The sequence below is a fragment of the Hemiscyllium ocellatum genome, chromosome 43 (assembly GCF_020745735.1).
Source record: "Hemiscyllium ocellatum isolate sHemOce1 chromosome 43, sHemOce1.pat.X.cur, whole genome shotgun sequence".
Classification (NCBI taxonomy): Eukaryota; Metazoa; Chordata; class Chondrichthyes; order Orectolobiformes; family Hemiscylliidae; genus Hemiscyllium; species Hemiscyllium ocellatum.
Window position 1 is genome coordinate 28,970,974 of NC_083443.1, and position 22,759 is coordinate 28,993,732.

A 22,759-nucleotide genomic window follows, 5' to 3' on the forward strand; every position below is an offset into this window, starting at 1 on the left:
TGTGCTTGTGGGATATTATATAATAAGAGTATGTTATTGACCAAATATCATAGACTCTAGTTCAGGTGCCATCTAATCCTTCAAGGATTGCATTTTTCCATGGATGGAGGAATCTAGGCTTGCTTTTGAAGTGTGCTTAGTTACTAACTCTTTAAATAGACAGATTGTGATAAATTGCAAGTGCCCTTGTTAATTCTGGTCAAGAGGTGACTTTAAATCAATTAGTTGATTTAAGATGCGAAATGCTGGTAACACCTCAGTTCCCTTCCAATACTGGCTGGGATTGTCATGAAGGGCCCATTTCTCAATGTCAGGTTAAACTTACCCATAGTTCTCTTTCTCTCTCTCTCTCAGTAGAGAGTCCACGGCAACCTTCTTGAAATAGTTCAGAAACGCTCAGCACAAACTAAAAGTTTTTTTGCAAATCAAAGTGTTTTTTTATTGCATGCAATGGGTTTGCAATTTGTTTCCTCTGCTGTGAAGAAATACAGTACATTTTAACATGACGTCAAAACCTTTCTTTAGCAAGCTGCCAGAATAGAGAACAGGTGTGTGAGAGAAAAAAAGTGTTTGGGGATGTTTGAAAATGATCCCTGTAGTCTTAATTCACCCATAAAGAATGGTGTACATGTATTAACCTTTCATAGGTACTACAGTAAGAGAAGAAAGCCAGTACTGCCTGAAGTTGTTGTATTTTCAGTTCCCCATGAACAGCGCAGCAGTAATCAAATCTTGGCTGCAGCTTTTAAAGTTGTGGAGATGTATAGCACGGAAGGAGGTCGTTCGGTCCAACTCATCCACGCCAATCAGATATCCTAACCTAATCTAGTCCCATTTGCAAGCATTTAGTGCATATTCCTCTAAACTCTTCCTACTTATGTACCCATTCAGGTGCCTTTTAAATACTGCAATTGTACTAGCATCTACCACTTCCTTTGGCAGTTCATTCTACGCTTGCACCATCCTCTGTGAAAAAGTTGCCTCTTCAGTCCCTTTTAAATCTTTACCCTCTCACTTAAACTTATGTCCTCTAGTTTTTGACTCCCCCACCCCAATGAACAGACATTATCTATTTACTCTATCCATGCCTATAATGACTTTATAAACCTTTATAAGGTCACCCCTTAGCCTCTGACCCTCCAGAGAAAATAGCATCAGCCTATTCAGCCTCTCTCTATAGCTCAAACGCTCCAAGCCTGGCAACGTCCTTGTAAATCTTTGTTGAACCCTTCATGACCTGACCAATGTCCTATATAGCCACAACATGACATCCCAACTCCTTTACTCAATGCACCAACCAATAAAGGCAAGCACACCAAATACCTTCTTCACTATCCTAAATTCTTGCAACTCCACTTTCAAGCAACTATGAATCTCCATTCCAAGGTCTCTTTGTTCAGCAGCACTCCCCAGGACCTTACAAGTCCTGCCCTGATTTGCCTTTCCAAAATGCAGCATCTCACATTTATCTAAATTAAACTCCATCTGCCACTCTTCAGCCCATTGGCCCATCTGATCAAGATCCCATTGCAATCGAGGTAACCTTCTTCGCTATCCAATTTTGGTGTCATCTGCAAACTTACTAACCATAACTCCTATGTTCACATCCAAGTCATTTATCTAAGTGACGAAAAGCATTGATCCTTGCAGCACACCCCCAAAGGGCACAGGCCTCCAGTCTGAAAAGCAATCCTTCATCACCTCCCTCTGACTTCTACCTATGAGCCAGTTTTGTATCCAAATGGCTAGATGTCCCTTATTCCATGTGATCTAACTTTCCTAACCAGTCTATTATGAAGAACCTTGTCAAACACCTTATTTAAGTCCATATAGATCACGTCCACCGTTCTGCTCTCATCAATCCTCTTTATTACTTCTTTACAAAAAAAAACCCAATCACGTTAGTGAGACACAATTTCCCACACAAAGCCTTAAAATGCACAGAATGAATTTAATGGACAGAAGTGATTCATCATGTCCAACACTGAGGTACTGAAATGTGCAAACATTGTCAAGAGTATAATTGTTAAATATATCAAAAATTGAAATATTTAAGCAACTATTACAATGAAATTCAATGTAACTGGATTTAATTGTTTAAGTTTTGTGTATTGTTTATAATACAAAAGATGATCGACACCAATTGTATATTTTTCAATGATTCAGGTTTCTAATCATAGAATCCCCACAGTGTGGAAACAGGCCATTTGGCCCAGAGACCACAGGGAACCTCCAAAGAGCATCGCACCCAGCCCCAGCCCCTCCCTGTAATGCTTCCATTCCCCATGGCTACACTTCCTTGGAAACTAGGGGCAGTTTAGCAAGACCAATCCACCTAACCTCTACATGTTTGGACTGTGGGAGGAAACACATGCAGACACAGGGAGAACACCTGTGTGGAGTGAGCAGAGTTGCCCAAGGCTAGAATTGAACCCAGGCTTCTGGCACTGTGAGGCAGCAGAGCCACTGTGCTGCCTGGAATTAACTTAATTCCTTTGTGGGTAAACTTTGGGAAATGATTTTAACATTATTTACCTGAATATTGCCAGTATTCTTTTGAAACAACCATCCTCAAACTTCAAGAAATTAAAGTTATAAAGTAGAAATTTATGTAGATTTTAGCAACATTCCCTTACCTCATTTCAGATTTTCTGTATTCTGACAGACTCCCATATCCCGCAGTCTGATTTGATTTGAAGACAACAGGGAATTATTCAGTTTTGTTTTTAAAAAGGAAATCTACTCTGGGAAAATACCGGGCGTAAAACACTTTTTAAACACAAATCTCAGGATGTATCTTTTAAAATAAGCAAGTTTATATAATGCTCTGATGATGCCAATTATTTCAATAGGATCCATATCGATAATGCCTTTATGCAGTGATCACTTTGTGATAATCTCCTATATCCCCTGTTATACATAGGGGACACCTACTCCGGTTTATAAATGTTATAGAAGAAAAGTCTGATACAATAAACATTTGTTGGGTTTTACAGCTGCTTCATTAATACCTGACCAAGCACATAAATCAAATGAGAAAGAAATAGTTTCTATGCAGCAAACAATCTGACAAATACACCAATTGAAAAATTTCAGGATGCCTGCTGACTTTCGGTCCATTCCTTGATTAGTTGATGTGCTACAGCCCATGGTGGTGGGATCCAAAATGGAACATCTCCCATTTCTTTCTTGGTGGGCATCCGCTTACGTTTTAAAGCTTCCGTTAGCTTCTTAGCATCAAACCAGCGAGCATCCTCAAGCTCCGAGTGGTTCAGGTCAATCTAGTCATAATCAAATGAAAGTCAGCAATTTGGAAATTACAGCATTGCTAGTGAAACAACACTTGTCAGATATAACAATAATACTGGAACCTCTGTTAAGGTAAAGAAATCAAGGCTCTATTGCAATTCTGCAACTGGTTAAAGGTTAGAAACAACTGAAAACTAGCTTGTCGCTTATGTGTGAGCAATTTGTCTGCAACTAATGGCTGTTTTACATAAAGATTGTGATGAGTGCCTGACAAGGGAAAGATATTCTGTTTGAAGACCAACTTCTCCACAGCGAGCGGGAGTTCCAAAACGTTTGGGAATTCAGCGTTAGCATTTCTCTTTGGCTGCTTGTTATGTTCAAAACATCCACTTGGTTAAAAAGAGTTTAACTGTAAAGCCTTTTTTACATCCGGTGTAAAAGTTAAATGATAGGCAAAAATAAGGATGAGCAAGAAATTTCTGGTCTTGTTGACAATGCACAAATCCTGAGAATGAACAAAATTGATTAGTACATTTTAGCTGATTCACTTAGAAATAAAAGACAGTTTCTCCCTTGCCCTCCTAAATCAGGATGTGTTGACCAATTCTAAGGCATTATCATATTTTATGTGGAGAATAACATTCTGACATCAATCCGAGGTTTGTATGGATTAGTTTAGACATGGCTTTTAGAACCAAGGTCTGGCACCAGCAAATTCTGCAGCAAGGGCTGCTCCTTTTAATTTGAATAAAGCGCAATAGGGGATTGTAGAAACAGCTTTGTTCGACATCCAGTTCCTGTTACTTCGGACCCTGGAGTACTCTGTATATACTTCGGGGAACAAAAACAGAAAATACTCAATTCCTCATACTATCGTTAACACGCTTTAGAAGATTATTGAATAAAAATAAAGAGAGGTTAGATCTGCAGTACTTGTTTTTTTTTCTAAGAAAAGAGGATTAGCGTATCTTTAAAAAAAAAGTGTGCAATGAGTATTGATATAGATATATTCATTGGACATGATGGTGTTAGCATTTGTTCAGTGACTAACAACTTTCACTTCTCAGTCAGAAACTTCTAGTACAGGTTCCACAAACGTGAGCACCAGATTTTAGCTGGATAATATGGATCCTAAGGGAATGCTTCATTGTTAGAAGGGCTGTATGCACTTGGGTAGAGTTAAAGATCCCACAGGTAACAAAAAAAAGGACTGCAGATGCTGGAAACCAGACTCTAAGGTGTAGGTTTGCTCACTGAGCTGTAGAGGTTTGATATCCAGACGGTTCATTACCTGGCTAGGTAACATCATCAGTGGTGACCTGCAAGTGAAAGGAAACTGTCGTCTCCTGCTTTCTATTTATATCTTTCTCCTGGATGGGGTTCCAGGGGTTTGTGATGATGTTATTTCCTGTTCTTTTTCTGAGGGGTTGTTAGATGGCATCTAGATCTGTGTGTTTGTTTATGGCATTGTGGTTGGAGTGCCAGGCTTCTAGGAATTCTCTGGCATTTCTTTGCTTAGCCTGTCCAAGGACAGATGTGTTGTCCCAGTTGAAATGGTGGTATTTTTCATCCGTGTGTAGATAAAAATAGAAAGCAGGAGACAACATCTTCTCTTCACTTGGAGGGCACCACTGATGATGTTACCTGGCCAGGTAATGAAACGTCTGGATATCAAACCTACAGCTCAGTGAGCAAGCCTACACCCTAAACTTCAACCTGAGCTACAAACCTTGCTAAAACCAGAGTCTAGATTAGAGTGATGCTGGAAAAGTTGAGGCAGCATCTGAGGAGCAGGAAAATCAACATTTCGGGCAAAAGCCCTTCATCAGGAAATGATCCTTAAAGATCCCACAGACCTGTTTTGAAAAAAAATGAAAGATCTCGCTGGTGTCCTGGCCAATATTTATCTTTCAACCAACAACATTTAAACAGATTAACAGACTCTCGTCAAATTTTCTACATGCACCATAGGAAGCACTCTAACCGGATGCATCACGGCTTGGTATGGCAACTGCTCTGCCCAGGACCGTAAGAAACTACAGAGAGTTGTGGACATAGCACAGTCCATCATACAAGCCAAGCTTCCATCCATTGACTCCATCTATAGTTCTGGCTGCCTTAGGAAGGCAGCCAACACAATCACAAAGTCCCCTCCCATCCTGGTTAAAATCTCTTCTAACTTCATCCATCAAAACCAACAGATTACAGAACAGTTTCTTCCTTTGTTTTTAGACTTCTGAATGCACCTCTCAAATTTCAAACTGAATGCTGACCTCACACTTTGTGCAGCTTCTCTGCAACTAGAAATAATATTCCTTCCCCTGTTCTATTACCCGGAAGCACTTTTTATTGTATGACCTGCCTGCATGAAAAACAAGCGTTTCACTGTACCGCGGTACGTGTGACAATAATAAATCAAATCAAACTTATCCAGTAAGTATAACATTGCTGTTTTTAGAGAGCTTGCCGTGCACAAATTGCTCACCGCCTTTCCTACAAGTGGCTATAGTCCAGCAGAAATTCATTTCTTGAGGTTGTGAGGATAAATAGAAACAAGTCTTTCTTTTAAAAGAAAGAAACTGGCAAAGTTATGCTGCACTGAACCCACACACCTTTCTGTTGTAAAATGCTCTTTGCAGCTTTTAGAACGAGGCACTAAGTGGGGACAGAGAGCAAGACAAATAGAGTCAACGTTAACCACTTCTGTTATCTGCTACCTTTTTTTTGTTTTACAGGACAAGAATGGCAAAGTCACTGGATGTGGTGTCCAGTCCAGCAGCAGAGACAGAGCAAGATGAAAGAATACAAAATAACCAAATAAACTAGACATTTCCTGTAATTATTTTCATTTTCCTCATATCTTTGATCAGGTCACTAATTTGCAGAATCTTATCTACCATCGGCCTGTTTTCTCTGCTCTCCACAATCTGACACAACTTACCTCGTTCTGCCCTGGTTGCACCATTGCATGGCAAGCAATCATCAGTGAGCTGTTGGGAAAGGGCCAGTGCTGAGATGCAGAATACTCTAGGGAGGATACATTCAAACCAACTTCTTCGGCAACCTCCCGTTGCACCGAGTCCTCCACAGTCTCCCCTGGGAAAAGAGGAGAAAATATTTAAGAATCCACACTTTGCGAGGAAAACAAATTTATTGTGAATCAGTCTGAATGTATGATTGCCAATTTGACAGGCATGGTATTGTGTACCAAAGTGCCACTTCTCTACAAAACAAAAGAGGGAAAATACACCTTTGCCACTCTCTAGTATCTTTACTGTGTGTCAGCAATTGTACAGGTCCTTGGTTTGGTGGCCTATTTGTGCAATGATTTATGATGGATGGGATTAGGGACAATGAGGCAACCAGGGGAAGTATGAAACTCTCTTCATCTTATCTGTTACACTTTCATGCCTATGTCGGAATCTGAATCAAAGTGTGCCACATCTTTGCGGTGGATGAGGTGTATATGGACTTCAGCAAGGCATTTGATAAAAGATCTCCATGGTAGGCTCGTTCAGAAGGTCAGGAGGAATGGGATACAAGGAAATTTAGCTGTCTGGATACAGAATTGGCTGGTCGACAGAAGACAGCGAGTAGTAGTGGAAGGAAAGTATTCTGCATGGAAGTCAGTGGTGAGTGGTGTTCCACAGGGCTCTGTTCTTGGGCCTCTACTCTTTGTAATTTTTATTAATGACTTCATAAATACCCAAAAATTTGTTTATACATATACATAGGGACAGAATTAGAAAGCAGCAAAGCAATGTTAAACTTGTACTGAACCTTGACTAGACTACAGCTGGAATAATGTGAACAGATGTAGTATCTGTGATGTGGAAAGGGTAATAGAGAGACATTATAGAAATAGTAATTTTAAAAATCACTAGAATGACACCTGAAATAAGGGAACATACTTATCTAGAAAGACTGAAGATGCTTTCTTTTCTAGGAATGAGAAGGCAGAGGATGACCACGTGGATTATAAAGAGGTTTAAGAAAGTAGAAATATTTTCATTCATTTAAGAGAACATATTTTAACTTGTAGTAATACCAAATACATGGGTGCTACATATGATAGTGAACATTAAATTCAATACAGAATTCTGCAGAAACCCCTACACCAACGATTTGAATAATGAACTACTACAAGGAATAATTGCTTTGAATGGCATTAATGGACTACTCAAGGGGAAGCTAGATAAACACCTTGATGGGGGAAATGGACAGAACGATTTGGCAATAGGGTGCAATACAGTGGGGTGATAGCTGAAGGAGTTGGCTCTGAGCATAAACATCAGAAAATTCCAGTTTATGGACCTGTTGGGTCAATGTCCTACATCCGTATTATGATTCTGTGCTTGCCTTCTCCCCACCAGCCACAATTTTTCCATCTCAAGTATACTGCCAGACAAAGAGAGAGGTGAGAAACCAGGCAATCCGCGCACAAGGAGACGGTCTTCATGAATTACCTTATTGAGTCTCCTTACAAAAGGCTATTGGACATTTTCAGGTGTAATAGTAACAAAAGCCCATCCATGTGGTTACAATTCACAGTAAAAAACAAACTGAATACCTTTTATTTGCACAACATTACAGTGATACTTCGAGTCATGTACAAGAAAGGCTACTTACCAATGTCACAGAATCCAGCCAGGGCACTGTACATTCCAGGGGGAAATAACTTCTGCCGTGCCAGCAGGCAGTGTGCTCCATCAGACACCAGCACAATAATTACAGGAGACACCTGGTAATAAAGAAATATAGAGTGTGATTGGGCAGCAGGAAGGCTGCAGATGTGGCAGCAATTGTTGACTTCGCTTGTTTAATTAGTAATAACCACTCATAATAACAACTACTCTTCTGATAATCTGAGCAAGTGCAATTAGGAGAAATAGGCAGGGTGAGAGTCACTAACATAAGGCAAGAAGGAACAAAGTTGCAAATGACTCTGTGCTGTACTTTGAAAACCATTAACTTAGGCTAAGCAATGAAATTAGTATACAATTATTGAGCGCCCAGGCACAAAAAGATAAATGAGACACAGCGAGAAAATGGAATATTTTATCCAAAATAGGAAGATGAAGGAAGAATTATTAAGACCATAAAAAATAGAAACAGGAGTAGGCCATTCAGCCCCTTGAGACTGCTTCACCATTCTATAGGATCATGACTGGTCCAACGTTCCTCACTTCCCCATAACCCTTGATTCCACTACTTATCAAGAATCCATCTCTTAAAAACACACATGGACTCTGCTCCTACAGCTCTCTATGGCAAGGAGATCCAAAGACTCTCAACCCTCCTTATCCCAGTCTATAATTGGCACTCCTTAATTCTGAGATTATGCCCTCTGGTCTTAAGACTCTCCATGAGGGAAAACATCTTCTCAACAGTTATGCTGAGAAACCCCTTAAGAGTCCTGTATGTCTCAATGAGGTCACCTCTCATTCTTCTAAACTCCAATGAGTAGAGTCTCAACCGGTTTAAGTTTTGCTCATAAACTAATCCCTCCATACCGGGATTCATCAGAGTGAACCGTCTCTGAACCGCCTCCAAATGTATTTTCTTAAACAGAGGGACCAAAACTGATCATAGTACTCCAGGTGAGGTCTCACCAGTACTTCGTATGGTTGCAGTAAGACACTCCTTGAAATAAAGGTCAACATTCCATTAGTCTTCCAGACTATACAAGTGCTTGCTTTCTTGCGTTTGATGCAAGATACCAAAGTCTGTTTGGGTGTTGCAGCTTTCTGCATTTTTTTTCACAATTAAATAATTCTGTTCTTTTGTTCCTCCTTCCAAAACAAACAACATTGAATATTCCCACTCTTATACTCTATTTACCAATTTTTTTCCCCAATTAAATCGACCAATAATCTTTCTGTAAGCCACTTGTATCCCTCTCACAACCTGCCTCTCAACCTACTTTTGTGTCATCGCAAATTTGGTTACAATACATTTGCTTCCTTTCTCCAAGTCATTAATATATATTGTAAACAGTTCAGTCCCAGCACCACAGATCCCTGTGGAACTGCACTGGTCACAGATCGCCAACCTGAACAAGAACCCCTTATCCCCACTCACTGTTTCCTACCCATTAGCCAATTCTCCATCAATACCATCAACACCACAGACTCTTAACTTATGACTTAAGTTTTTGTGAGGTACCGTCTATACCAGAGAAAGTTAGTTAAATGTTAATTAGATTCTTGCTATAATGCTTACCTGTGGGTAGTAGGTTATTTCTTCGGAGCTACAGATACGTTTACTGCCTGACACATTCTTGTGTGTCTGACGTCCAGTTCTACTGCAATAGAGATGTGTGCTGTGCCAGCGGAGAAGACCCTGTGCCTAAAATATATTCATTATTGTCTTGACATTTCCAGACAGTCTGATCTGATGTACAAGCACAGTCTGAAACCACAGAACATGCAATACAAAATCCAAAGAAATCATTCCTAAAATGTACAGCAACGCTGAAAAAAGTGGGCAGAAAACATTTTATAACAGAGACCAATACTGAAAACTGGCCATTAGGAAGGGAAAGAGTCTTACATTATAATCTTCCCATCAATAGATACACTGATCATTGCTTTAATTAAAAAAAACATGCTAAATTGTGATGATACAAATAAAACAAGTAATCATTATCGATAACATAATTATTAATTAAAATAAAAATATAGTACAAGATTATAAAAGGATTGCATAATTATGAACATTTCATTATACAAATAAAATCAACATGCTATATTAAAGAATGATTCATCGGACTACTGTCGATTTACCACCTCTGTAGCAATGTTTAATGTTACTAATTTGTATTTATACAGCGAAAATAAAACAGAATGAAGTCAACAAAAGTTAAAAATTCCTGAATTGTATAAAAGGAACATGCCTTATCACTATGCTAATACGGTGAGAGTCACTGGCTAAGGGTGACCTGAACCAGAATGTGTGGGATGGGTGCTTAGTGGGTATTACTGGGCTAGTAATCCAGAAGCCAGGACTAATAACCAAGAGACAAGTTCAAATCCCACCAGAGCACTGTGTGAATTAAATCCAGTTAATGAAATAAATCTGGAGTAGAAAGTTATTAAAAATAACAATAACCATGAAACTATTGGATTGTCATAAAGACCCATCTAGTTCTCTCATGTCCTTTATGAAGGAAATCTGCCACTCTTACCCAGTCTGGTCTACATATGACTCCAGATCTACAGCAATGTGGTTAACTGTCCTCTGAACTGGCTGAGCATGCCACTCAGTTAGCTCACTATCACCCTCTTGGACAAGCAGGTTTCAGGAATAAATGTAAGCCTTTCCAACGATGTGCATATCTGGAAAGTTTAAAAAAAATGGTTTTCACTCATCAAACCTGGGTTTTGGTCTCAGAATTTTAGGATGTGCGCGTGGGAGACCCCACATCAAATGAGTTGTGGGAGCCCATTTTACAGCTGCAGAAAGCGAGAACACCATTGATATTTTTGTTTTCTTCCAGATTTTCCACAGGATATAGGCATTTATTGACCATCCCCAATTGCCCTGAGAAGGTGATCATGTGCTGTCTTCTTGAATTGATGCAGACCATTTGGTGCAGATACCTCCACGTAAGTTCAGAAGCTCCAATTCCAGACTTCAATGGGTACAACACTTATACTGCATGAGAGAAGGGTGCTGATTGGTTGGCAAATCAAATCCAATTGGTCAAGGCATTGTCATGGAAAATGCACTAGGGAACTTCTTATTTTCAAAGTTTGCCAAAGTGTGTGTTCTACCTTTGACAGTAAAGGTGCATCCTTTCCATCCAAGAGGAAGAAGGCTTTCCGTAAATCAACAAATGTTCCCTTCAGAACCGATTCGGTTCTGGCTTTTTCAATTTTACCTGAAGTTAAAAGCGTAAGTTAGAACATTATCCGTCATCAACTGTGTTAATGGAAATAGCATTTTAAGAGTTCCATGTTTTTTTCCTAATCTTTTCTAAGTAATTATGTTTTAAAAACACTCGTGTTTCAGGCTGTCAGGTCAGCAAGAGCAGAATGGCTTATTTCTGCTCCTAATTCATCAGAAGCTCAAGAGTCAAGGACAGTTGAGAAGGGCTTTGAAACAAATGGACAACCAAATAGAGATTCCATGCATTCATAGGCTTTGATGAACAAAATACCAGTGGGGCAGCCACAGTAGTTTGACAAGGAATAGGAAGAAAACATGCATTTTGATGGAGGAGACCTGGGCAAGAGGGTCAATTCCAACACAGGAGAACAAACTGCAGATGCACATCATAAAATGAGACTACGTTCAGTACATCCAGCCTTTGCTGGCTCTTTGAAAGAGCTGTTCAATTACACCCACCCCTTGCTCTTTCCTTAGACTTCTGTCATTCTCTTCATTTAGTATTTATCCTATACACTTTGGAAGTTGCTTTCACATCTGCTTTCATCACCTTTTCACGTAAGGTCTCTTTGTATGTGGAGAAGGAACAGAGTTGCAAGAAAATGAGAAGTAAATTAATTTGCCCTATTCTGATTCAAACAATGTATACTGCAAACCTGCAGGTATCTAAGGAAAACATGCTTACAATGTGAGTCAATGTAAAGTAGATATGTGTTTAACTCAAAATGCATTGCTCACTGTACTGCAATAAAGGTGTACACTTTATGTTGCTGTCAGTGTTGCCCTTTGTAAGATAGTTACATTCATTTTGAATACAGATACTTGCATGACAGTCTTACCTAGATCCAGGGCAAATTGTGGCACACGACTCTCTGTACAGCCAATCAGCACCGACTGTTCCTTATACTTCTCCTTCTGATCCAGTAAGTGGAGAATACCATTCAGTTCTGAAAGAGAAAATGACCTTATTTAAAATAGCACAGTTTCTAGGAATATAGGATCAGGAATAAGCCGCTGAGCATGCTCCACCATTTAATATGGTCGTGACTGATTCTACACTTCAATTTATCCACTCTATTCCCATCAATCTTTATTATGATAAATCTATAAACTTCTCCACTAAGTATACTCAAGGACTGAGCTTTCACAGAATCACTGGGGTACAGAATTTCAAAGATTAACCACCCTCTGAGTAAAACAAAATCATCTCGGCCCTGAAGAGCATTTCCCTCATATTTAAAATTGTGCTCCTGATTCTAAACTCACTAGCCAGATGAAACACCTTACCTGCCTCCACCCGGAGTCTTCCTGTAAGTATTTTGTATGTTTGATTAGATTAGATTAGATTAGATTAGATTACTTCCAGTGTGGAAACAGGCCCTTCGGCCCAATGAGTCCACACTGACCCACCGAAGCAGAACCCAGCCAGATTCATTCCCCTACATTTACCCCTGCCCCTAACACTACGGGCAATTTAGCATGGCCAATTCACCTAACCTGCACATGTTTTTTGGACTGTGGAAAGAAACTGGAGCACCTGGAGGAAACCCACGCAGACATGGGGAAAATGTGCAAACTCCACACAGTCAGTCGCCTGAGGCGGGAATTGAACCTGGGTCTCTGGCGCTGTGAGGCACCAGTGCTAACCACTGTACCACCATGCCGTTTTCAATTAGGTCACCTCTCATTCTTAATAAGATAACCCCCACAGGTCAGCAATCAGTTGGGTGAACATTCTCTAAACTTTTTTTTATTTAAGAAAGGACATTATTAATTATATCAGAAACCAAATTAATACAGAGGAGGATTTGAAAGATTCTGCTTATGCTTACTCAGGCTTTTTAACAAATATACAATAATTTTTGTATGACATTTGGACACCTCCTACATTATTTTATTAACATCACTAATTGAATACCATTATTTTGCAGGGAGGGGAAGAGATAAAGAATTTGAGCTATAGGGAGAGGCTGAAATGCTGGGGATTTTTTCCCCTGGAACATCAGAGGCTGAGGGGTGACCTCACAGAGCTTTATAAAATTGTGAGGGCATGGAAAGGGTAAATAACTACAGTCTTTTTCCCTGTCTGGGGGAGTGGGGCCCAAAACTATGAAGGTTCTGCTTCTATGCTATATAACTCCATGACACTAAAGCTCTCCTATTTAGGACACTGTAATAAACAATTTCTCAGCAAGTTATTTATACAAGAAGAGATCACCGTTGTTTTAATTGGTTTATAGTCTCAAAGATCACACTCTAACATTCATTATCAACTTAAAAAAAATAAACAAAGGATTGACATAAACCCCTTGTGCTTTCTGTTCTACGGCATTCATACCTGAGGCCATCACAAACGGTGCCATATACTTGCTCTCACTCCTTTGCAATAGCGGTGAGAAACTGTGAAAGAGAAGAAATACTCCAGAGCTCAGCGCTTTCCGGCAGGCTTCATCATCCTCCTTCAGTTCAAGCAAGTAGCTGTGTTCCAAAACAACATTTCCATGATAGTTAACCATGTTTTCAGAGGTGCATTGAAAAAATCTGCACACTAAGAGCTATTATGACTCGACATATGCTATAGTTGTTGATGTAACATGGCATTTTTGCCAAACTTTCAAAAATGTGCATTTTTTAGCAGATTGCATTGCCGTCGGTTTTAAATCAGCAGCGCTCCAAAAACTTGTACTTCCAAATAAACCTGTTGGACTATAATGGTGTTGTGAGATTTTTAACTTCATCAGCTTTAAGATATCAGGTGTATTCTCAAGGTAATCCATAAAATTTACAGACAGAATACACAGGGGAAAACACTAAGACCTTGGTTGGTAATAGAGGAGCACTGAAGGGGGGGGGGGGGGGGTGTGGGGAGAGACAGTATTTACCAGCTCTGCTCTTGGTTGGAAATGAATGCGACATGAAGGATAAACAAAAGCAAAGTATTGTGAATGCTGGAGATCAGTCATCAAAACAAAGTGGAGAAATTCAATAAATCTGGCATCTGTGGAGAGGGAAATTGAATTAACATTAACTCCGATATAATTCTTCAAAGGAGAGTTATAGAGTCATAGGAATGTACAGCATGGAAACAGACCCTTCAGTCCAGCCTGTCTACGCCGACCAGACATCCCAACCCAATCTAGTCCCACCTGCCAGCACCTGGCCCATATCCCTCCAAACCCTTCCTATTCATATACCCATCCAAATGCCTCTTAAATGTTGCAATTGTACCAGCCTCCACCACTTCCTCTGGCAGTTCATTCCATACACGTATCACCCTCTGCATGAAAAAGTTGCCCCTTAGGTCTCTCTCATATCTTTCCCCTCTCACACTAAACCTATGTCCTCTACTTCTGGACTCCCTAACCCCAGGAAAAAGACTTTGTCTATTTATCCTATCCATGCCCCTCATAATTTTGTAAATCTCTATACCTCAGTCTCCAACACTCCAGGGAAAACAGTCCCAGCTCGTTCAGCCTCACCCTATAGCTCAAATCCTCCAACCCTGGCAACGCCCTTGTAAATCTTTTCAGAACCCTTTCAAGTTTCACAACATCTTTCCAATAGGAAGGAGACCAGAATTGCACACAATATTCCAACAGTGGCCTAACCAATGTCCAACAGCCGGAACATGACCTCCCAACTCCTGTACTCAATACTCTGACCAATAAAGGAAAGCATACCAAACACCTTCTTCACTATCCTATCTACCTGCGACTCCACTTTCAAGGAGCTAATCAGAGTCAAAACATTAACCCTTTCTCCCTCCACAGATGCTGTCTGTTTCTTCAGCATTTTTGGTTTTTATTTTATAGAATGAAGGATAATCTTCTGCGGGAAAGAAAATAGAAACAAAATTGGGCTGCACAATGGCTCAGTGGTTAGCATTGCTGCCTCAGCGCCAGGGATCTGGGTTCAATTCCCGCCTCAGGCAACTATCTGTGTGGTGTTTGCACATTCTCCCAGTGTCGGCGTGGGTTTCCTCTGGGTGCTCCGGTTTCCTCCCATAGTCCAAAGATCTGCAGGTTAGGTGAATTGCCCGTGCTAAATTGCCCGTAGTGTTAGGTGCAGGGGCAAATGCAGGGGAATGGGTCTGGTTGCTCTTCGGAGGGTCGGTGTAGACTTGTTGGGCTGAAGGGCCTGTTTCCACACTGTAGGGAGTCTAATCTAAATCTAAAACCCAGAAAATCATCTGTATGTGTGATCATCATGGACATACTTCATTATTTATGAGCATGAATGTATTCTAAATGCAATTTAAAATTTGACTGGAGATTCAGGACCTGAGTGTAACTGCAATAGAAAACCGTTTGTACGAATACAATTTGGAATTGACCAATACTTTTTGGTTGATAGTAACAGCATTTTGTTCTGTGTGTGCTGTACACTTTCTTTGTCTGGGAGAGCCCAATGTTGATATTGCAACTAAACATTGAACAGCACTTTTTTCCTATTGAATTATCTTCACTGGAAAATAAAAATACACATATTTGAAATAAGTAAACAGAAGGGCAAGGAGGGAACATTTCATAGTCAGTATTCCTCTTAATGCGTTTTGCATGTAAAGTTAATCATTTATAGATTCATAGAGCACTGAAACAGATGCCTTGTCCATGTTGACGAGATATCCTAACCTAATCTAGTCCCATTTGCCAACACTTGGCCCAAATCCCTCTAAACCCTTCCTATTCATATACACATCCAGATGCCTTTTAAATGTTGTATTTTATAGCCCCGAACACTCCCTCTGGCAGCTCATTCCATACACGCACCACCCTCTGCATGAAAAGGTTGCCCTTTAGGTCCTTTATATGTCTTTCCCCTCTCACCCCAAACCTATACCCTCTAGTTCTGGACTCGCCCACCGCAGGGAAAAGACCTTGTCTATTTATCCTCTCCACGCCCCTCACGATATTATAAACCTCTATAAGGTCACCTCCCAGTCTCTGATGCTCCAGGAAACCATGGGTGATTTACTGGTGGCAGTCAATAGATGAAAAAAAACACGGGTGATTGGGTGATGGGCAAAAAAATAAACTTTTTTTTGGAACAGCCCTTCTGGACATTTAAACAAAAACTGGCAACACTCACCGCATCCGACTGACATAACTTGAAACCAATCTGCAGGATAATTGCATGGCCGGTGTAGTGAAATGCCTCAAAAAGACAGGCATAACTTTCAGTTTACAGCTCCAGCTTAGAGTTTGTGACTAAGGTCAACTCATCTCTTCTCACCAAATCAGCAACATAATCTGTCAGCAAAGAGATTGGCATTGAATGCCATACACAAACAGTCCTCCATAACTATTAAAGAAGGGGGTGAAAGGATGATTGGGTGGGGGGAAGGGGGGATATATCAGACTTGCGGGGGGGGAGAAGAGATCATCGCGGTGGGGAAGAAATATCGGACCGGGGTGGGGGGAGAGATATCAGACCGGGGTGGGGGGAGAGATATCAGACCGGGGTGGGGGGAGATATCGGACGGGGGTGGGGGGCGGCGATATTGGACCGGTGTGGGAAGAGATATCAGACTGGGGTGGGGAGATATCAGACTGGAGGGGTGGGGGGGAGATATCAGGCTGGGGGGTAGATATCAGACTGCGGGGGGGGGAGATATCAATCTGCGGGGGGGCGAGATCAGACTCGGGGTGGGGGGAGAGATCAGACTCGGGGGGGGGGGGGGAAGAGAGATCAGACTGGGGGGAGAGATCAGACTGGGGGGAGAGATCAGACTGGGGGTGAGGGGAAGAGATCAGACTGGGGGGGGGGGGAGAGATCAGACTGGGGGGGGGGGGGGAGAGATCAGACTGGGGGGGGAGAGATCAGACTGGGGGGGGAGAGATCAGACTGGGGGTGAGGGGAGAGAGATCAGACTGGGGGTGAGGGGGGAGAGATCAGACTGGGGGGAGAGATCAGACTGGGGGGAGAGATCAGGCTGGGGGGAGAGATCAGGCTGGGGGGGGGAGAGATCAGGCTGGGGGGGGGAGAGATCAGGCTGGGGGGGGAGAGATCAGGCTGGGGGGGGGGAGAGATCAGGCTGGGGGGGGGAGAGATCAGGCGGGGGGGGGGAGAGATCAGGCTGGGGGGGGGGAGAGATCAGGCTGGGGGGGGGGAGAGATCAGGCTGGGGGGGGGGAGAGATCAGGCTGGGGGGGGGGAGAGATCAGGCTGGGGGGGGGGAGAGATCAGGCTGGGGGGGGGGAGAGATCAGGCTTGGGTGGGGTGGGTGGCAGATATCAGGGTAAGGTGGGGTGGGGGGGTAGATATCCAACTGGGGTGGGGTGGGAGATATCAGACTGGGGGAGATATCAGACTGGGGGGAGATATCAGACTGGGGGGAGATATCAGACTGGGGGGGGGGGGGGAAGAGATCAGACTGGGGGGGGGAGAGATCAGACTGGGGGGGGGGAGAGATCAGACTGGGGGGGGGAGAGAGATCAGACTGGGGGTGGGGGGGAAGATATCAGGCTGGGGGGGTGGGTAGCAGATATCAGGGTAAGGTGGGGTGGGGGGGTAGATATCAAACTAGGATGGGAGGGAGATTTCAGACTGGAATGGGGGGGCAATATCAGACTGGGGTAGGGTGGGGTGGTGGGAAGATATCAGACTGGGGGGGGGAGACATCAGACTGGGGGGGTGGGAGATATCAGAGTTGGGGGGGGGGAGATATCAGTCTGTGGGTTTGGGGGGGTGAGATCTCCAATTGGGGGATGGGGGGGGTGAGATCTCCGACTGTGGGGGTGGGGGGGTGAGATCTCCGACTGGAGGATGGGGGGGGGGGCGGAGAGATCTCAGGCTGGGGGGGGGGGGGGGGGAGAGATCTCAGGCTGGGGGATGGAGGGGGAGAAGAGATCTCAGGCTGGGGGATGGGGGGAGAGATGTCAGACTGGGGGGATGCGGGGAGATAGACTGGGGGGGGGGTGGAGAGATATTAGTCTGTAGTGGGATGGGGTGTGATATCAGGCTGGAGTGGGGGGAAGTATCAAACTGGGGTGGTGGGGGGGGGAGAGAAGAGATATCAGACTGGAGGGGAGAGGGATATCAGACTGGGGGGGGGGGGGAGGGGGGAGGGGATATCAGACTTGGGTGGGAAGCTATCAGACTGGGGGTGGGGGAAAAGATCAGACTGGGGTGGTGGGGGGGGGGGGGAGAAGAGATCAGACTGGGGTGGTGGGGGGAAGAGATCAGACTGGGGGGGATGGGGGAGGGGAGATATCAGACTGGGGGGGTGATATCAGACTGGACAGGGTTGATATCAGACTGGACGGGGTGGTGAGGGGGGGATATCAGACTGGGGTGGGGCGGGGTTGGGTGGGAAGAGATATCAGATTGGGGTGGGGGGTAGAGATATCAGACTGGGGGGGCGATATCAGACTGGGGGGTGGGGGTGGGCGATATCAGACTGGGGGGTGGGGGGGGCGATATCAGACTGGGGTGTGGGGAAGAGAGATATCAGACTGGGGTGTGGGGGAGAGAGATTGATCAGACTGGGGGGTAGGGTGGAGAGATATCAGACTGCGGGGTGGGGGTGGGGGGAAAGATATCAGACTGGGGTGGGTGGGGGAGGGGAAGATATCAGACTGGGGGGGTTGAGATATCAGACTGGGGGTGGGGTTTGTTATATCAGACTGGAGGTGAGGGGGTGATATCAAACTGGGGGGTGAGGGGGTGATATCAGACTGGGGTGGGGGTGGGGTGATATCAGACTGGGGGGTGGGGGTGTGATATCAGACTGGGGGATGGGGGTGTGATATCAGACTGGGGGGTGGGGGAGAGGTGATATCAGACTGGGGGGTGGGGGAGAGGTGATATCAGACTGGGGGGGTTGAGATATCAGACTGGGGGTGGGGTTTGTTATATCAGACTGGAGGTGAGGGGGTGATATCAAACTGGGGGGTGAGGGGGTGATATCAGACTGGGGTGGGGGTGGGGTGATATCAGACTGGGGGGTGGGGGTGTGATATCAGACTGGGGGGTGGGGGTGAGATATCAGACTGGGGGGTGGGGGAGAGGTGATATCAGACTGGGGGGTGGAGGATGTGGGGGTGATATCAGACTGGGGGGGTGGGAGAGGGGTGATATCACATGGAGATAGGGGAGGGGTGATATTTCACTGGGGGGTGGGGGAGGGGTGATATCAGACTGGGGGGTGGGGGAGGGGTGAAATCAGACTGGGGGGGTGGGGGGGGGGGGTGATATCAGACTGGGGGGGTGGGGGAGGGGGTGATATCAGACTGGGGGGTGAGGGAGATGGTGATATCAGACTGGGTGGGGTTGGGGAGGGGGTGATATCAGACTGGGAGGGTGGAGGAGGGGGAGGGGTGATATCACACGGTGGGGTGGAGGAGGGGGAGGGGTGATATCACACGGGGGGGTGAGGGATGATATATCAGACTGGGGATTGGGGGGTGATATCAGACTGGGGGTGGGGAGGTCGATACCAGTGTGTGTTGTGGGGGAGAGAGATATCAGACTGGGGGATGAGGGCGGAGGTATCAGACTGGGGGGTGGGAGATATCAGACTGGCGGTGGGAAATATCAGACTGGGAGGTGATATCAGACTGGGAGGGGTGATATCAGACTGGGAGGGGTGATATCAGACTGGGGGGGGTGATATCAGACTGGGGGGGGGGTGATATCAGACTGGGGGGGGTGATATCAGACTGGGGGGGGGTGATATCAGACTGGGGGGGGTGATATCAGACTGGGGGGGGTGATATCAGACTGGGGTGGTGGTGAGGGGGGAGATATCAGACTGGGGTGGTGGTGAGGGGGGAGATATCAGACTGGGGTGGGGAGGGGAAGAGATATCAGATTGGAGTGGGGGGGGAAGAGATATCAGACTGGGGTGGGGTGGGGTGGGGTGGGAAGAGATATCAGATTGGGGTGGGGGGGGAAGAGATATCAGACTGGGGGGTGGGGGGGGAAGATATCAGACTGGGGGGGCGATATCAGACGGGGGGGTGGGGGTGGGGGTGGGGGTGGGCGATATCAGACTGGGGTGTGGGGAGAGAGATATCAGACTGGGGGGTGGGGGATGGGGTAGGTGATATCAGACGGGTGGGTGCGGAGGCGATATCAGACGGGCGGGTGGGTGGGGGGGCGATATCAGACGGGCGGGTGGGGGAGGGGTGATATCAGACTGGGAGTGGGGGTGTGATATCAGACTGGGGGTGGGAGAGGGGTGATATCACATGGGGGTAGGGGAGGGGTGATATTTCACTGGGGGTTGGGGGAGGGGTGATATCAGACTGGGGGTTGGGGGAGGGGTGAAATCAGACTGGGGGGGTGGGGGGAGGGGGTGATATCAGACTGGGGGGGTGGGGGAAGGGGTGATATCAGACTGGGGGGGTGAGGGAGGGGGTGATATCAGACTGGGAGGTGGGGAAGGGTTGATATCACACTTGGGGGTGGAGAGGGGTGATATCAGGCTGGGGGTGGAGGAGGGGGAGGGGTGATATCACACGGGGGGGTGGGGGAGGGGTGATATATCAGACTGGGGGTACGGAGGGGAGATGTCAGACTGGGGGTGGGGGGGATGATGTCAGACTGGGGGTGGGGGGGGGCGGCGATATCAGGGTGGGGTGTCAGGGAGAGAGATATCAGACTTGGGGGGGTGAGGGCGGAGGTATCAGACTGGGGGTGGGAAATATCAGACTGGGGGGTGGGAAATATCAGACTGGTGGGGTGGGGATGATATCTGACTGTGGGGGTGATATGTCCGACTGGGGGGTGGGGGAGTGATATATCAGACTGCGGGGTGGGGGGGTGATATATCAGACTGGGGGGGTGGGGGTTGACATATCAGACTGGGGGGGGTGGGGGTTGACATATCAGACTGGAGGTGGGGTTGTTATATCAGACTGGGGGTGGGGGGTGGGTGATATCAGACAGGGGGGTGGGGAGGGGTGATATCAGACTGGAGGGGTGGGGGAGGGGGTGATATCAGACTGGGGGTTTGGAGAGGGGGTGATATCAGACTGGGAGGTGGGGAAGGGTTGATATCACTCTTGGGGGTGGGGAGGAGTGATATCACATGGGGGGGTGGAGAAGGGGTGATATCAGACTGGGGGGTGGAGGAGGGGTGATATATCAGACTGGGGGTGCGGGAAGGGTGATGTCAGACTGGGGGTGGGGGGCGATATCAGGGTGTGGGGGGGCGATACCAGGGTGGGGTGTGGGGGAGAGAGATATCAGACTGGGGGGTGAGAGGGCGGAAGTATCAAACTGGGGGGGTGGGAAATATCAGATATCAGACTGGGGTGGGGGGGTGATATCAGACTGGGGGGGGGCGAAGAGGTCAGACTGGGGGGGGGGCGAAGAGGTCAGACTGGGGGGGGGGGCGAAGAGGTCAGACTGGGGGGGGGGGCGAAGAGATCAGACTGTGAGGATGGGAGATATCAGACTGGGGAGAAGAATTCAGACTGGGGGGAGGGGGGGGGGAGGGAGAGGGGGGGGGGGAGGGGGGGGGGAGGGGGGGGGGGAGGGGGGGGGGGGGGGGGGGGGAGGGAGGGGGGGGGGGGGGGGGGGGGGGGGGGGGGAGAGGGAGGGGGTGGTATCAGACTGGGGGGTGCGGGCGACAGTTGGGGAGTAAGTGCCAAGGCCTCGGGGAGCAGGAGCCGGAGCCGCTTCTCACAAACAAACCTCACGGCAGCGCCGGTTCCCTTTCGGGCTCTTTTTACCGAAACGTCCCGTTTTGAGCCTCGGGCCCAAGGATAACATTGCAGCCGTTACCCGGGACAACGGAGCGCCGCTGTCGAAGAGGGAGAGAGCGCGACAAGATGGGTTCCCCTAAACCCGTCAGTTTCACCAACCCAACTCCATAATGCGATGTTTAAAAATTGGCGGCTTCATCTTTAAAGTATAACACGTACGTCGTTAGCTTTGCTCATACCGTCAAGTTGTGGCGATATACACGTTCACAGCGCCCCCGATGGCCGGAGGTCACATTGACTGCTGTCGCCTCGCAGCGCCCCCGATGGCTCGAGGTCATATTAACCGTTGTGGCCTCGCAGCGCCCCCTATGGCCAGAGGTCGAATTGACCGTTGCGGCCTCGCAGCGCCCCGCCCCCCTCCGATGGTCGGAGCGCCCCCGCGAGCCTCGGAGGTCAGCCTGCGGGACGGCGTTGTCCTTGAGCGCCCCCCGATGCTCGGAGGTCGTGTTGGCCGAGGACCCGCGGAGAATGTGAGAGACTGCACGTCCAGGAGGTGGGGGGTGGGGGATGGGGGGAGAGGAAAGGAGGGACAAGGCGGGCTTTGGGAAGGAGGCCACGGGGCTTGGTCAGGCTTGTGGGCTTGAAGCTAGAGGAGGCCCCAATGAGGGAGGAGGAGGCGGATTGAGGCGCAGAGGAAAGGCCGAGGTAGGAATTTGGCTTCACCCCCTTCCCCTAGACCACATCAATTACAAAACTGTCAGAAAATACCATTAGCAGATGGAATAAGTATATACAGATTTTTACAGTAATCATGAGAGATCATCTTGTCAGTTTACATTTTTATTTTGTTGTTTCTCATGAAATGCCCATTTTTTTTCCCAGACTTTTTTTGTCCTAATCTCAGCAGGTCCTGAATTCTTCAGTGTGTGCACTTCTAATCCTGATTACACATGCAGCATGTTCACAGAA

The 22,759-nt window shown here is 46.1% G+C and overlaps 2 protein-coding genes and 1 long non-coding RNA gene across 8 annotated transcripts in view; 2 read left to right on the top strand and 1 right to left on the bottom strand.

Annotated features, from left to right (window-relative positions):
- Window positions 1-475: 475 nt before the first annotated feature.
- nudt13 (nudix (nucleoside diphosphate linked moiety X)-type motif 13) lies at window positions 476-22,059 on the bottom strand. 4 transcript variants are annotated; one of them, XM_060854266.1, is made up of 9 exons: window positions 22,030-22,059; window positions 16,228-16,388; window positions 13,478-13,617; window positions 11,979-12,086; window positions 11,025-11,131; window positions 9,472-9,597; window positions 7,879-7,990; window positions 6,191-6,345; window positions 476-3,281 (listed from the first exon to the last, which is right to left on the bottom strand). In XM_060854266.1, exons 2-9 carry the CDS (start codon window positions 16,308-16,310, stop codon window positions 3,093-3,095), a joined length of 1,020 nt encoding a protein of 339 aa, XP_060710249.1. In that variant the 5' UTR covers window positions 16,311-16,388; window positions 22,030-22,059; the 3' UTR covers window positions 476-3,092. The 4 variants fall into 4 exon arrangements, with proteins under 4 accessions (XP_060710249.1, XP_060710248.1, XP_060710247.1 ...); XM_060854265.1 differs by having other exon boundaries at window positions 22,010-22,051; XM_060854264.1 differs by having other exon boundaries at window positions 21,780-22,040.
- On the top strand, window positions 5,614-6,088 carry LOC132835022 (uncharacterized). Its single transcript, XR_009647265.1, has 2 exons — window positions 5,614-5,682; window positions 5,985-6,088. It is a non-coding gene; the product is annotated as an uncharacterized LOC132835022 (long non-coding RNA).
- A 341-nt stretch (window positions 22,060-22,400) lies between the features above and the next one.
- LOC132835116 (prolyl 4-hydroxylase subunit alpha-1-like) overlaps window positions 22,401-22,759 on the top strand; it is an 81,511-nt gene continuing 81,152 nt past the window's right edge. For 2 of the 3 annotated variants that reach the window (XM_060854443.1, XM_060854444.1), the window contains exon 1: window positions 22,401-22,495. The gene's annotated coding sequence lies outside the window, so the exon portion shown is untranslated. The remainder of the gene's footprint in view (window positions 22,496-22,759) is intronic. The other variant, XM_060854446.1, reaches the window with a different exon arrangement.